General features: G+C 35.8%; 1 protein-coding gene across 1 annotated transcript; it reads left to right on the forward strand.

Annotated features, from left to right (window-relative positions):
* The first annotated feature begins 1,198 nt into the window (after window positions 1-1,198).
* LOC126814776 (dual specificity protein phosphatase 4) lies at window positions 1,199-8,180 on the forward strand. The gene is made up of 4 exons (XM_050540145.2): window positions 1,199-1,626; window positions 4,167-4,345; window positions 5,303-5,522; window positions 5,701-8,180. Exons 1-4 carry the CDS (start codon window positions 1,269-1,271, stop codon window positions 6,405-6,407), a joined length of 1,464 nt encoding a protein of 487 aa, XP_050396102.2. The 5' UTR covers window positions 1,199-1,268; the 3' UTR covers window positions 6,408-8,180.
* Window positions 8,181-15,517: the final 7,337 nt, after the last annotated feature.

Below are 15,517 nucleotides of genomic sequence, written 5' to 3' on the forward strand. Positions count from 1 at the left end.
AAATTTTGGCTCTAATTTGTAGAATTCACATTTGTTGGATCAGTTTATCTAGTTTAGTAACAATTTTGCAGGCTTAGTTTGATAAATCGTCTAATTATCTAATGTATAATGGAATGTCGTGTATGAAGCGGAATAGTAGGCTAACTTGTATAACTTTGCACACAAACGAAACGTTGAAATATAGAACTGACGTTAGGTTTAGTTTGGGGCTGTATTAGCCCTGTGTAGATTATTCTAGTGTGATTGTGAGAGAGATGGGGTATAAAAGTTGAAAGACTTCTCCCCCTCACATCACGAACTTTGCCATAGAAATAAAAATAACATCAGGCTGTTAGTCTTAATATGACATAAATAAAATGTCTACAAGACGTTTGGATTATTCATATCAAGTGTTTCGAAGGATTTATAATCTGATTTCTGCCAACTGTTGAAGCGCCGAAAAGTAGACAGCTGAAATATTTTTGTTCTGACATGCATCTGCTTTAAGCTGTTTTAAAAACACATGTATATATACCAATTCTATATGTATTTATATATAGTTCAGCTACCTATATTAACTTAAGGGGGATTATAATTTGATTTAAATGATTAAATTTAATAGAATTATTTTGACGAAAAAATAATATACAATAGTTTATTTTTACCCAGAAAGAACTTCTTGTCTAATCTTGAATAGAGAATAGAGATTATTACTAAACACCAAACTGTTTGTATTCTTGAAATGTATTTGTATTTACTTCCCATACATGTACCACTGTTACTGAAAGGGTTATACACCGGTTGGTATCGCACATAAAGTAATACACCTATATGCAGTGACGCGCCTCCCTAGGTTCAGAACATGGAATCAAGCAGTAAAAGGGAATTATGAAGGTTCCCGATATCAACTTTATGCTTCTTCAGCATGGGCGAGTCTCTAGCGCATAGCCCGCCCCTGTCCTGTCGCGCTGCTCTAAAAAGTACAGGCACTTCTATGTTTACTGTGGATAAATAATAAAAAGGTAATATATGTCGATATAGTAATTACAAACACAGCAACGCTGTCATTGGTTGAAATAAAAACAACATCAATAAAGCAATAAAAGAGACGGTGTGGTCAAAGTTCAAGGTTGAAAGGTGGCGAGAGAGTTTATGAATGAACGAATTGATTGAGCTCGCGCTACGATCGATCTGTACGTCGTAGAAGTAGGTCGCGTGTTGCTAGCTAGTGGCAGCGTGTGCCATTCATTAATACAGAAGACGACAGGACGGACGAAGGTCGTGATAGAATGGATGTTATATTTATTTCTCCTTCACGTGTCCAGCAATTACTGAATGAAAATTCTCGTTCTGTTCAACTTATAGATACTCGGTCATTTATACACTATAACAAGGGCAGGATTGTAACGGCTGTTAATGTTTATTGTACACCTTTAGTGAAAAAACGATACCCAATTTGTCTTCCGTTAGACCTTATCATGTCCAAAGATACCAAGCGTTGTTTATCCAGACCTAATCTAGATACAGTTATTCTATATGATCAAGATACGGACCAGTTAAACATGTCTAATGAGAAAATAGACTTGCATCTGCTTTTTAAAAGTTTTTCAAGATTTTTAGGAAATAAGAAGATTTTGGTATTAGCAGGTGAGTAAATGCTTTTATATGTCTGATTTTCAAGATATACATTCTTTGAGTTATCGGGTATCGGTTGAAAAATTTAAGTTCTAAAATTAAGCTGCAAAACTGCAATATTGACACTGCAATGCGACCATATGCTATAATAATTTATGGAATTTGGCAGACGTCAGCCTTTCCAGTGCTCGATTGTTTCTAGAGTAAAGGTTTCTACATTTAATTTAAATAATGTGAAGATTGCAATTCAGAAAAAAAAAATCTATACCAGGAAATTAGAATGATTAATTAAAATTGTTTGTATTTTAGCGCATTGAATTTATTATTAAACGGAATACATGTAGATCCTACAATAAATGAAGAACAAAATACCATTTATAATAAATGCTCTCTATAGACTGCCTAAATGAGTATATATAAAAAATGTCAATACCCGCATAAGGAAGTGATATGAGATGTTCTAGAACAAGTGAGCACGCCTTGCCCTGTACTTCATACTGGTTGACTATACCCGACCACGTTTGCTAATGAAAGTATAAATGATAGAATTGATTTTTGAAAAGCTTACCATTAAAAATAAATGCAAAATGTAGTATAATGCATGTAGATTGAGTAAAATAAATAATGTTAGAATAATCATTGTGTACTGTAGCTTGTAATATGTCATAGCTACAATAGATTGTTGTTTCTTGACGAATTTACTACTCTTATATTGCAAGCCATATCCAGATTTAACTATGCACACCTGTTTCTAGTTGGTTCAATCTGTTCATCCTTACATTAGTTAGTTATTGTGCCAACAATATGTCGTCTACTCGTGCATAATGAATGGAACCTATTCACTTAAAGATACATTATGTAAGATTGAGATAAAGAGCTGAACATTCTTGCTATAATAGCTTAAAAATAGATAATGTAAAATTAAAATATTAAAAATGTCATTCAAATTACTTCATTCTGAGCCAAGTTATCACTGTTTGTAGTTTTGACAAGATGTTTGCATAGTGGTAACCAGGGCACTGGTATATTCGAGACTTAGCCTAGCTTTCTCATTTTTAAATTAAATTTTTAAATGGCGAACCGTTATAATCTAGTTAAAATTACGAGTATCCGATGCCATCAAGAGTTGGTTATGGTCTTGTTTAGTTAATAAATGTCGAATTAATAGTTTATATCGTCGGTGAAGTGTCAAAAGGGTGTATCTCGGGAAATTAGTCAAAATACACCTTTTTTGCATTTTCAAAATCTCCAAATTAATATGCACATTTCTATCTAAGCTGTGTATCTCTACGCCAATTAGAACTGTTCTGGGTATTATGTGTCCAAATGTTGTATCTTGATTTGTGGAAATTCTGAAATGCAAAAGGTTTTATTTCTTAATCTTTAGAAATTCTAGATACACCCTTTTAATACTTCACCGACGATATAACATTTCAGACCTGAAGAAAAATCTGTAATAGGCAGATTTAGCTCTTGCATAATGTATGTTTAAAGGGTATAAAATATTGGCGGATTCAAAACAGGAAGCGGAAGAAAAGGATTGATGGGCATACATCGCTAGCTAATCCCAAACAAGACACATCAAAGACCCCGTTCTTTGCTAATACCCTTAGGATAATCTTAACATTGAGGATAATCTCTTGAAATTTACAACCAACAGATTAACACAAATCCATTTAAAGCCACAGGAAGCCAGAAATGTCACTAACCATTATCCATATTACTCTCTGTGAGAGGAGGGGGTAACGGGAGGCTGTGTAGGGGGTGGGGGTGTATTGACGGTTGGTGAAAAGGCGGAATGTCTCAGTTGATTTCTAGAAACCGTACTCACAAAACAGCACATAATACACCAACGACCAAAAAACATACAGACCATACTCGGTCTACAAAACATGGGCAATTATCATAGGGCTATCAAATGTTTATTCGAAATTTATATTTAACGTTTACAATAATATGTTCATCTTTTAAAACTACCATCGATACTGGCAGAGGAATACCAGTAACCCGCGGCACAGTCGGGGTTCAATTAGGATACAATCATCAAATCCATACATGAAAAATCCTTTGGCGATATAAAAGCTACAATATTGTACATAAAATGTATTCCTTTTTATGGAATTCATTCCACAATAGTTAATATTAGTCCATAACTGTAGATTTTTATCGGGTATTAAATAAAATTTCTATGATCATGGGAGTGCAACAAGGTCTACATACATCTTACAATAATGGCAATGTATTTTAGACGGTATCGGAGCGTTTTCTTAGCTTTCCCCAAAACATTTACACTAGAATCGTGTTTAATACATTAAATATGTTTAAACAAAAGGTTAACTCGGTGTTAAAGTATCACGGATGCAATGACTTTCGTTTTTTTTTTCCTGTTCAATTTTATCTTTTCTGGATATATATCCAATTATTAGCTGCCTGTGCTTTGTTTTTGTAACTTTTTTGTGTGTTTGTTTTGCAGTTCTTCGGTGTACTAAATATTAGCCGATATTCGTATATGTCGTGAGAACATTTTTTAATAGATGATTTGTTCGTTTCAGGTGGTTTTTTGCGTTGCAAACAAGTTTATCCACATCTGTGCATGGGTCATAGCTCCCCATTAAACAGTTTATCACACACGTCATCATTAGACGGATTAACATTAAAACTGGCATCACAATGTCGACAACTACCTGATATTGAACCAGACAGACAAGTCAAACGACCAAGGTTATCATCGGTAAGTTCACTTTTAAAATGTAAAACATATTATTGTTAGATAAGGACAGACTTCATAATTTGGTCTCATTCAATTATTTTTGCCGATTTATTCATATTTCCATAAAAGTTTGTCTTTTTGACTACATTGGTATAATTGTAAGTTTGTAAAATGGCGACTGGTGATAATATGATCCATTGTGCTCGAGATCGGATTAGTGATGAAGCAAACTCTGTATAATACTTGTACTTTTGTATGTGTATAATTTACTTATTAGCGTAATCTACGTACTTAAAATTTTGAAATTATATCAGCCTTGTAAATCAAATTAACACAAATGAAAGATGCCGTTTAAGACTGATTCTATGATTATGGGCTCTAGTTTATAAAACTTGGGATTGTTTTGTTTTTGTTGAGAACAGCGCGTGTTGTGTTTGTTCCGGTTGAACCGAGAAACATTGTTTATTTATTTCATCAACAAACACAATAACGCGACCCTAAAGTAAACAAAACCTCGCCAATACCAACAACCAATCTAACGTCAATTTATGTCAAGCGAACAAATATAAACAGACGTGGATTTGTCGACCAGAACTTGTCTAAACTTAAATATTATTATTGATTGAAGACAATCTGGATATAAAACAAGGTCGTGGAAAAAACTAGCTTCAGTTTCCAAACGATTAAATCATAAAACATTCATGGTTTGTTGTGACTCCCATTCAACATCTTATCCCTAAACACAACCCTGGTCGCTCACAATGATATAACTAGACATATCGGATAACTCCAGCGGATTAATCGACCTACATTTACTTTAGTAGATTTTTAAATAATTTTCTCTGCTGTACAGAAGGTATTGCATAAAGTAGCAATAACATTCTAACTCTTTAACAAAAACCTAGCTTACAAATGTTAATTTCATACGTTCTCCCAATAAGGTTATTTATCATTTTTGCTTTTGTTTATTTCTTCTAGACGTCGCCCGTTGAACTGTTACCATATTTATATCTGGGTGATGCCAGCCATTCCTCTATGAAAGAGGAACTTCTAGATCTGGGCATAACCGCCATCTTGAATGTATCCACTTCTTGTGCCAACCATTTCCCCCACGACTTCCGGTACAAGATAATACCAGTAGAAGACACTGCGAGTGCGGATCTATATTTTTGGTTTAAAGATGCCATCCAATTTATTGGTGAGTAGAAGATACGAAATACAAATAAATGACCAGTAAATAAAATTTGTGTCATTAAATTTACGATGTAAGAATATTTTCCAAAAGTACAACAAAAAGTTATTTGCTGCGTGAAATCGTCCGTCAACAACTGAATTTACGTACAAGATTGAATATTCTATATTTTGTTATATTTCAGAACAAGATCGTGAGAAAGGAGGAAAGATCTTGGTTCATTGTAAGGGTGGGGTGAGCCGATCAGCTACAATATGTTTAGCCTATTTAATGTTCACACGATGTGTCGGCTTGGAGGATGCTTTTGATTATATCAAATCTCGACGTGAGAGTATTTCACCCAACGCTAACTTTATGATGCAACTCTACAATTATGAGAAAATAGTGGTTTCACATTCCTCACCCAGGTCCCCGTCCGCCAACTGCCGACCCCTGTATTCCCCTTCCCGCTTCCCCTCCTCTCCTTATCGGTTTCCTTCGTCGCCCTATCGATTCCCGTCGTCTTCCTGTCGTTTTCCCACATCTCCTTGTCGAATCCCTACGTCACCATGTCAGCTCCCCTCTTCTCCGGGTCGCCCCCCTAATTCCCCTCGTCGCCCACCTTATTCGCCTCCTTGTCCACTTATTTCTCCCTGCAGAACCCCCAGTTCCCCTCGCCGGACCCCTATTTCTCCACGTGGAATTACCACACCATACAGTCGATTTTGGAATCAGAGTGCAATAAGCAATAATAACGATCTATGTAGCATTGTCCCCACCGAACAGCAATTCAACAACGATACAAATCAAACCATCGAATTACACCAAACTGCGCAACGTCAGACGGCGCCCCATCAAGCTCCTCATCTTAAAATTGCATCTATGGATAAACATCGTGTTTCTACTTCTTGATAGACTACGGAAATGATCCGAAGAAATTTCTTCTTAAAATTAGCGACTGTTCGAATTCTAAAGAGTTGTGTTCCATAAGCTACTCTCTCAAAATGGTATGACAATAGTGGTCTCAAAACCTCTAAGCACGCCCTGTATCGCACAAACGAATATTAACTCTGAGAGATACCACGAGTGCTAAGTGTGCCTGTTGTGGTTGGATATTTATTAATCGTTACTTTGCAAATGTAATTCACTGGTGTAAAGGAGACTACATTTTATAGAGCCAGTTAGTCTCGATTATATAGGGCTACAGAGCACGATTGAACTTTTGTTGGACCAGGAACTAGGCCCCAAACGCTACTCATCTTCTTGGGGGAGACGCTCTTCGAAAATAGCCAGAGGCTCCGCCAATTCAAGAACTACCACATGAAATTCGACATGCTGTTTACCTAAACATCGATTGCCAAACTTCAATTTTGATAAAACGTTACAATTCCAAGATGGCGGCGATGACGTCATGCTCGGTTCCTGGTCTATATAGTACTAACGTATTTGTTAAATGTGATTTACTGGTGTATGAAAGGTTGACTTATTACAGGACATTATAGGGCTAAAAAATTTGGTTATTATTGTTATAGTGTATATATGTGGAGTAAAAGGAGAAGTATGATGTGATATAAACAATAATTTATTTAGACTTGTGTGTGTATGTGTGTGTTCATACTGCCGACTGGTAGATAAAATGGTGGATAAAAGTGTATAAAAACAATTTGATAGTTTTGTTTAGGTAAGGGATAAAGCACGACTCGTGAAGTTGTACTTAAAAAGATAAAATCCGAGTGAATAAATCCGATGTAAAAGAAAGATCGATGCCTTAGGCCAAGTTCTTTTTTTGCATCGGATTCCTTCACCAGTTTTACCTTTTTGCAACACGCGTGTTTTATCTCGTATATGAACAGTAGCAAAAAAGGAAAATTTTGACACATATCTCGGTTGTAAATATTTTGAAAGTAAAGAATAAATTTAACCGGGTTATTATGCCCAGAAAACAACCGCTAAAATTAACAGGAAATGACCGGCAAATGCGCCATGAGATATTACGGCGCCATGCGTTATACTGTTGGTATATTTTGTGAGATATCTGTTGGTCTAGTTTTTAAAGTTAGCATACTCTTAGTGGGTATTTTTTTTACAGAATACCCCTGGCTGATATTGTAAGATTAATATATAGGTTGGGTTTTAAGATCATTTTTTTTATACAAGAAACTTGACTATATTATAGGATTTATCTCAACACCATAAGCACGGTGTTACGAATTCTCTCGGCACCATTTAGAGTCGTGTAATGGAAGACTAATGCAAACTGTAAATATTGTTAAACACATATAAATATTTATTTACAAATATGGTGCACGTCACCGAGGTCCAATTTCTCAAAAACCGAATCTTTATTAGACGATAAACCACCAATTGATTGGAATCTGTAATTAAATATATTATGGATCCCTGATTTCGGTTGGTTTAGTAATTGATTTTGACCAATGACAACCCAGCATTGTTAAATAGCTTAGTTTTATTTGTCGTTGATAAACGGACATGTTTTTGTTAAATATTTAGGTTTTCTTTTCGAGAAATTGGACCCACGTGTTGATTTACACTGTAATATTTATTGAAACGTTGTTTTCTGTAATTTATTCAGGGAATTGTTGTTCTTATAGCAACCTTTAAATGAGTAAACATGGCAACTAAGACATTTGATATTTTGATAATTCATAGGCTATAATAAAGGTTAGAAAGAATTCTTTTTATACACCCACATTATGCACGTATATTGTCGTCACCTTCGTCCGTCATGTGTTAAAAAGATGTGTGTGAATACTCTACAGACTGGATGTTATTTTTTTTTACAAATCTTAGTGTTGTTGAATAATGGTCAACATATTTCAATCGCAATCGACAAATTTCTTGATTTGTAGACGATTATTTTTTAAATGAAATTTATAGGGCAAACGGAAGAACCCCGTCGCATTTCAAAATGTTCAGATCTAAAATTTAGAACGAGTTTGCTGATTAATATTTCCGGTCATATTTTTGGATATTATTTTTTAAAAACTTGATAGTGTTGTTCATTTTGGAACCATGTCAAAATTCTGAATTTTTCAAACTGAAACATACTTTCAAATTGATGAAACATTATGAACATGAAACATGGGTATGCGTTTTGGAGATTATACACTGGGGTATAAGAAAAAGTTTTAAATATCGGAAAAGCGCAATTAAATTCAAAATGTTAATTCATAAATATTTATTAAATCTATTCTGTGTGATTTTCGAATTTGCATGGACGTCTTGGGTACGTTTATGCGCATTTGAAAACAGAAAAATTCGAATGGCAGTTGAGCTTCTTGAACGTTCTTTTTCGTTTCTACTATATGTAGAACAGGAATATCTGTGATAAAATCCCCCATAAGTCTTAACCACTGAGAGTAAGTGGGTGTCTTGTGGAGGTCATATATCCTGCCGCTTGTGCGAAGAAAAAGGATGTGCTACATCCCGAAGCGTGAAATACAGGACGCTAGAATGCTCGAGTTTTATTTTAAAATCCAAACCTTGTAGGTCTGCTTGAGTGGTCAGTATTCAATCTCAATTCCATTATCTACAGGAACTGATGACCAACCTCATACATTGATGCAGTGAATATTCAGGTATTAGATGTCAAGTTGGGTTGATTTTAAAACTAACCGAGAAGCGTCCGAATTAAACATAACATAAAATATTACGGTATCTTGAGATTGATTATAACCTATACTGCTTTATATAATCTGATAAAATTCCTTACTCAGATCTCCCCACCCCCACCCAACTCTGCTATATATTATGCCATATAATCAAAAAGAAAAAATATATGCTCAACCTAACTACCACCAGCCTTCTATATTCTTTCTAACAAACGTCGCCCACACGATACATGACTCATCACTGATCACCTCCAACATCATTACTACAGACAAACTATATAGATCCGGACTATAGACTAGATTATCACACCACACAATAATCAATATTATCCTTTATTACAACAGCATCTACGACTACACACTCATATTCATAATAGATGATTAAGTAATGTCGAATGGGTGTTAAATAATAAAAAGTTGTAATAAATACATTAGCTACTGGAACCCGATTAGGCCTACTACAAATTCATATCACCAACTCACAAATCAATAGTATATATGTATCATTCTTGGCTTACAGATAAAAACTATTTTTTCTTCTATTATACAGTCGAACTATCATCACATCAGTGTAAGTAAAGAATAATACTATAAGATTTGAGTTTTAAATGAAAAGGTATAACCTGCATCATACACGTTCATAATAATACCACTGCAATACCATAAACTAGATAATAAAGAGTTAAAATATCAATTAGAAGATTTATCTGAATTACTAGTTAAAACATCTGTTGCGCAAAACAGAAAAATAAGAATTAAAGATATTCTGTGAGGATGTCTAAATGAAAAGCTGGCTGTGATCACTGGCCTTTTGTTCCAGTATGCATAGGCCTACTGCTATATTATCAAATCATTTGGTTGACCATATAGAATATCCTTCTTATTTCATCATCACAGTCTCATATAAAAACGCTTCTTCTTAAGGGGATGTTATCAGTGAGAGGAAAATCGTCCATGTAGCTGTTAAATGTCACTACCTCAGTCTGTAACAAATAACTGATTTCCCTTTTTTGCGTCACTTCTGGAATTTTCGAATCGTTATTACAGACCAACATGGGGAAAGATTTTATGATAAAATTATATTTGGAATGTGTTTAACCATTTCTAGTACTTGCCATTGTTCTTTAATATAACATAAACACTGGAAAGACCCAGCAGGTTGTGCTTAAACCTAGTACCAATTTCAATTGCGATATTTTGCTAAAGTGCTGATTCTGCAGAATTCGCTCTTTTGATTGGGTACATTTTCCAATGGTTAAGAAAATTCCCAAAATAAGTAGTAGACGTATAGGATATCCCTAGAAAACTTAGGCATACCCTTCTCCAAGCACAACACGAGTTATTATTTCTGTTTTGAAATTTGTTTAACCAGGCCCAGGCCTGTGAAAACGTGGGCACGTATCGCCAGACATTATTTTATTTTTATTACGTGGGTGTGTAAATTACCTATCTGTGACCCCTTTTTTATTGCGTGGGTGTGTAAATTACCTCTCGGTGACCCCTTTTTATTACGTGGGTGTGTAGATTACCTATATGTGACCCTTTTTATTACGTGGGTGTGTAAATTACCTATATGTGACCCTTATTTTGTTATTTGTACAGCTTTTGCGTGGGCGTATAATTACATATTACTCTGTAACCAGACTGCTTCGGTTTGTTTTGTTTTGTTTTCATTTGATGTAAACAAAGCCGATCACTAGTGTTTTTACGATATCTAATCCGCATGGTAATATTCCACCAATCTTCATTGATCGATGGAAACCCAGAAGCAGACGATCAATATTTCCCGCCAGATTCATGTTAGAACTCTTTACAGATTAGTGATTGTCATGGCAACCATATCGATTTACCGCCCACGCATCTACACTCTGTGATGTTGTAGAAATAAATGGGTTATAGTCGGCCATTGTGCCATATTAACTCAGAGTAATAAATTATTTCCAATACTGATCATATACACAAACAGTCAAAAATGACGCATATTTTTGATTTGATCAACTTTGTGATGTTTACGTGTTGAACCACATAGAAAAATTAAACAATTTACGTCCGAAGAGTAAGCCACTGGTGAAATTAATAATCTTAATATATCTCACATAAACAAAACCCATGGACGAAAATGGAAATGGTCATTTGATTAAACCTTATGTTTACGTTAATTTATTCGGTCACATGGAAATCTCATGACATCAAAATGAAATTACGCTATAACTGTCTAAAGTACAGATAAACAAACTAAATCGAAATTAGTAAAAGGCCGGTTAAAGTTTGCCGTTCGAATTTACTCATAGACCTTGTGCATTGCAGAGCTACACGTACTGTTCGCAGTACGTTTTATCCCTCAGCCGAATACTGCCACCAGTACGTTTTATCCCTCAATCGAATACTGTCACCAGTACATTTTATCCCTCAACCGAATGCTGTCACCAGTACATTTTATCCCTCAACGGAATGCTGTCACCAGTACATTTTATCCCTCAACCGAATGCTGTCACAAGAACGTTTTATCCCTCAACCGAATACTGGAATCAGTAGTGGTATCCATCACACAATGCTGCCATCAGTATATATTTAACACTCAAAAGAATACTCTCATAAGTGCCGGATTTAGCTATAGGGACTCGAGACCTGGGCCCCCCGGAAAAGGTGTATAATATTTTTTACACTGTCATAAGCCTTTCTTGCACGCAGTGTAATCTCAAACATCCGCCATCATCCTCGGTTTTGCTCAATTGTGTTTAAAACACACTGGCATTTCCTTCTAGTCGTGAGAGTGGTGGATTGGCAGGGGCCCCACAAGTGGAATAGCCTTGAGCCTATGTCACCAGTACGTTTGATCCCTCAACAGAATGATGTCAGTAGCATGTATACTGTGTGTTTTCAAAAATAAAATCCATTCCCAGTTTAAGTTTATGTTCAGTTGCTTGCAATATTGCGTTCAGCGGAGAATTTTAAAGTTGCTGTTTCCAGTGTCCATGTTTCCGCCTATCTATTTATTATTTGAAGGCCATAGTACATTTTTTTTTTATGTGCAACCAGTTTAGTCTGATGTTTGATTTAATATCATTCACAATTCCGTCAATATATACTCTTTAAAAAAGTAGGGTATATTGAAATGCAAATACCTATGCAGGTTGCGATATGATAAATAGCCATTGACATTTGACATGCTTTGAGAGTAAGTTCACAAATGAAGAATTAAACGCCCCAACAGAACCACTGAGCTGCACATGCGACACACAATAGCGCCATACACGTGGGAGGGGTTCATTGTCAAATTTGACACTTCAAGGAAGGGTTGATGAAAACTGGCGCGTGTTGGTTTATCTATCCATGTTTACTTTCCTGTCGGTTCTTGTATAAGATTTACTGTTTAGCGTATCTTTGCTTTAGTGTGTTACGTTTAATTTGATCGGGAGACGTGTTCGTTGACGTCAACGTCAACCGACAACACTGCAAGAATTGGCCGCAGCACTACAAGAGGAGTGGGTCAAATTGACCCAGATCGTGATTTGACGGTTGATTAGGAGCATGCCACGACGAATTGCTGAATGTCTGAGGATTGGTGGGAGCAAAAATCAATACGTCCATTTTCACTTTTGACGGTGTATCTCTTTGCGGTTGAAATGGGGCCGTCAGATAACCGCCCATATGAACTGTTTATGTTCATGTGTAAGCAATTGGCCTGTTATTAACATACACTGGTTACCTCTAATAAAAACAGCAGTGCATTTCCGCAGTTTTGTATTGTTTCTGAATATACCTTACTTTTTTGAAGAGTATATAATAAAAACAACAGTAAAGGCCCTAATGCGATACTCTGTGGAACTCCAGCGGGAATGACACCTCAAGCCAACGAGGTATCGTATTATGAAACATTGTTGATACACCGCATCGGGTCACACCAGCTTCCAGTTTCTGGAAGGCCGGATCTTGTTCAATGTCTTGCTGTCGCAAATTTGATTATGTTCGACAGTTTGGCAAAAAGGCGATTTGTATCTATTTGTTTGAAAATAACTAATTGATGTATATGGCTAAAAATAAGATAACAAAAAGCTAAAATGATTGAAATTTAACACGCCCGGGAAGGTAATTAAGAATTATTTCAGACAACCAACATCTTCCATAATTGATAAACCACAGAATATACCCGAGACATGATAGCTCATTAGGCCTACGCGTATTTCAAATTGAATAACTCTTACGAAAACTCATTATACACAGTTTCATGGACGAACATGGAAGATGTAAAGCAGAAATAATTTAATTAATATTTCACCATTTTAACACAAAACACATTTTACTACATATAAAATGTGTAATTGATTTTAGATATTCATATACAAATGTTAACTTCTAAAACAGACTTTTGGTAATAACCTCTCGTATATTACTTCCGTGTAGCAAAGAACACAACTTTTCATTAAAATCATATTGCATTTCTCTTTCTGTTACCGTGGATATCTTAAAATGGGAAATTTTTTATAACCCTCATGAACAGTTACGAAAAGGGAAAAATTAGATCTGTTCGGTTTTTCATTTAACAGTTACATGAGAGATAGCATATGCTTACTCGATTTTTGCGTAATTCTTTCAATGAACGTTTGAATTTTGTCTACTGGTTAGGATCAATTATTGGGTTTATGTGTTGAATAATGGCACCATCCCAGGTGATGTTTATGTAAAGATCCCGTAGAACTTATATGTACTGAGAGAATAGAATTTAGGGAATTTATATATAATAATCGTCCATCTTGGGAGAAGCGGACCATTGTACTGTGGTATTATATTATAAGACGTCATTTTGATACATGTAGAAATATAATAAAGAAAGTCTGGTGATTATTGATTGAAGAGAAGTGTGATTTTACTTTCTTACCAACGCCCACCATGTTCTTATAAAACACAAGACAAGGCAGGGAAGATTCCACCGCCCCCACAGTCAGCCATGTTATACGTCAATAACAGTTTGTCTTAGAGCCTTGAACTCAAACAATTATATACTACGACAAACTGTAGTGGGGAATGATGGTTATATGATAGTATAATAATAGTACATAGATATAGTTAAACTGTTCACCGACATTCTCATACTATACAGTCAGTTGCGAAGAGACATAATTTATTTACACCAGATTTTGTTTTATAACGTAAACGTGACACTTTTCTGTTAACGTGTCTGCAAAATCAGATGTGGTTAATCGCGGATAATCCTTGACTCGAAGCCTCGCCCATTGCTGGCATACAGGCGATGCACAGCGAAAACAAAATGTCCATATTTTACAATATTTAACATTATGTACAAGATATTTATTTTCAGTCAGCTTCAAAACGTGTTTTTGACATCTGACATTTGTAAAACAGTAAAGTATCGTCTATCCAAATGTTATTCAAAATCGAAGGCCATAATTAAAAAACTTAGCGAATGGTGTAATATATAGTACAAGGAAACGACGAGTCAAAGTTAAGAAACGAGATAGCAGTCCTATTGTTCGGGTTACTGGATTGCAAACTCTGAATATTTATTGATCAAGAACCATTTAGTTAATTGACAAGGCCAGCCTTCGTATTATTCAATATACTTTATAATATTAGTTTATGCGAGGCCTTGAGAGAAAACCTACCAGGTTGGCCTGGGGACCTCCTTGTCAAACGCAAGCCGAAGATCGAAACCACGCCACTTGACCCAATGACAGACCATACGATCTAACGCGCACGCGTTAAACATACGACCACCCATTAGTTAGGTAGCAAGTTCATAATTTTCCGAACCCACAGTATTATCATCGGTATTTAATTGTATCTCCGGAAAAAATCGCTTTGACCCGGCCCCCCTGGCTACAGGCCTGAGGTTTACTATAAATGCTAAGTCCATTCGTGGAGAAAAATACCGTGCTCTCTGTGCCCCATTAGTTCGGCTTAATTTGTTTTGAAGGCGAAATAACCAGCACTTGCTACACTTACAAAAACGGCAATCTTCAAAACAATAGACCAACATCATAAATTTGATCTATACTATTCAAAAAAAGTAGGGGATATTTGATTTTGGGGGCATAATACTAAAATATGCAAATGACTACGAAAAAAGTCACTATAGAACCTAACAGAAGAAACATTTCCAGTTACATGTGACGCCCAAACGCACCAATAGCTACCGCATGGAATGCAGGTGATCCTTGGGATCATCATGGGGGTCCAACCCAAGATTTGCACGACTCTGACTTTGAATGTTACAGTCATTGTGGCATTGAATTCCAGGGTGGAAACATCAGTTTAATTGTTTTAGTGACCAGAAAACAAATTTTGATATGCGTCGGCTTACCCAAAATGAAAGGTTACGTGCTCTTGGCATGCTACAGATCGGCACAACACAGGCGGTTGTGGCGCGGA

Source organism: Patella vulgata, chromosome 3, assembly GCF_932274485.2.
Source record: "Patella vulgata chromosome 3, xgPatVulg1.2, whole genome shotgun sequence".
Classification (NCBI taxonomy): domain Eukaryota; kingdom Metazoa; phylum Mollusca; class Gastropoda; family Patellidae; genus Patella; species Patella vulgata.

Coding starts and splice junctions, on each gene's coding strand:
- LOC126814776 (XM_050540145.2), top strand. CDS start 1,269: ATGGATGTTATATTTATTTCTCCTTCACGTGTCCAGCAATTACTGAAT. Junction 1,627..4,166: donor GAAGATTTTGGTATTAGCAG/GTGAGTAAATGC, acceptor TGTTCGTTTCAG/GTGGTTTTTTGCGTTGCAAA. Junction 5,523..5,700: donor AGATGCCATCCAATTTATTG/GTGAGTAGAAGA, acceptor GTTATATTTCAG/AACAAGATCGTGAGAAAGGA.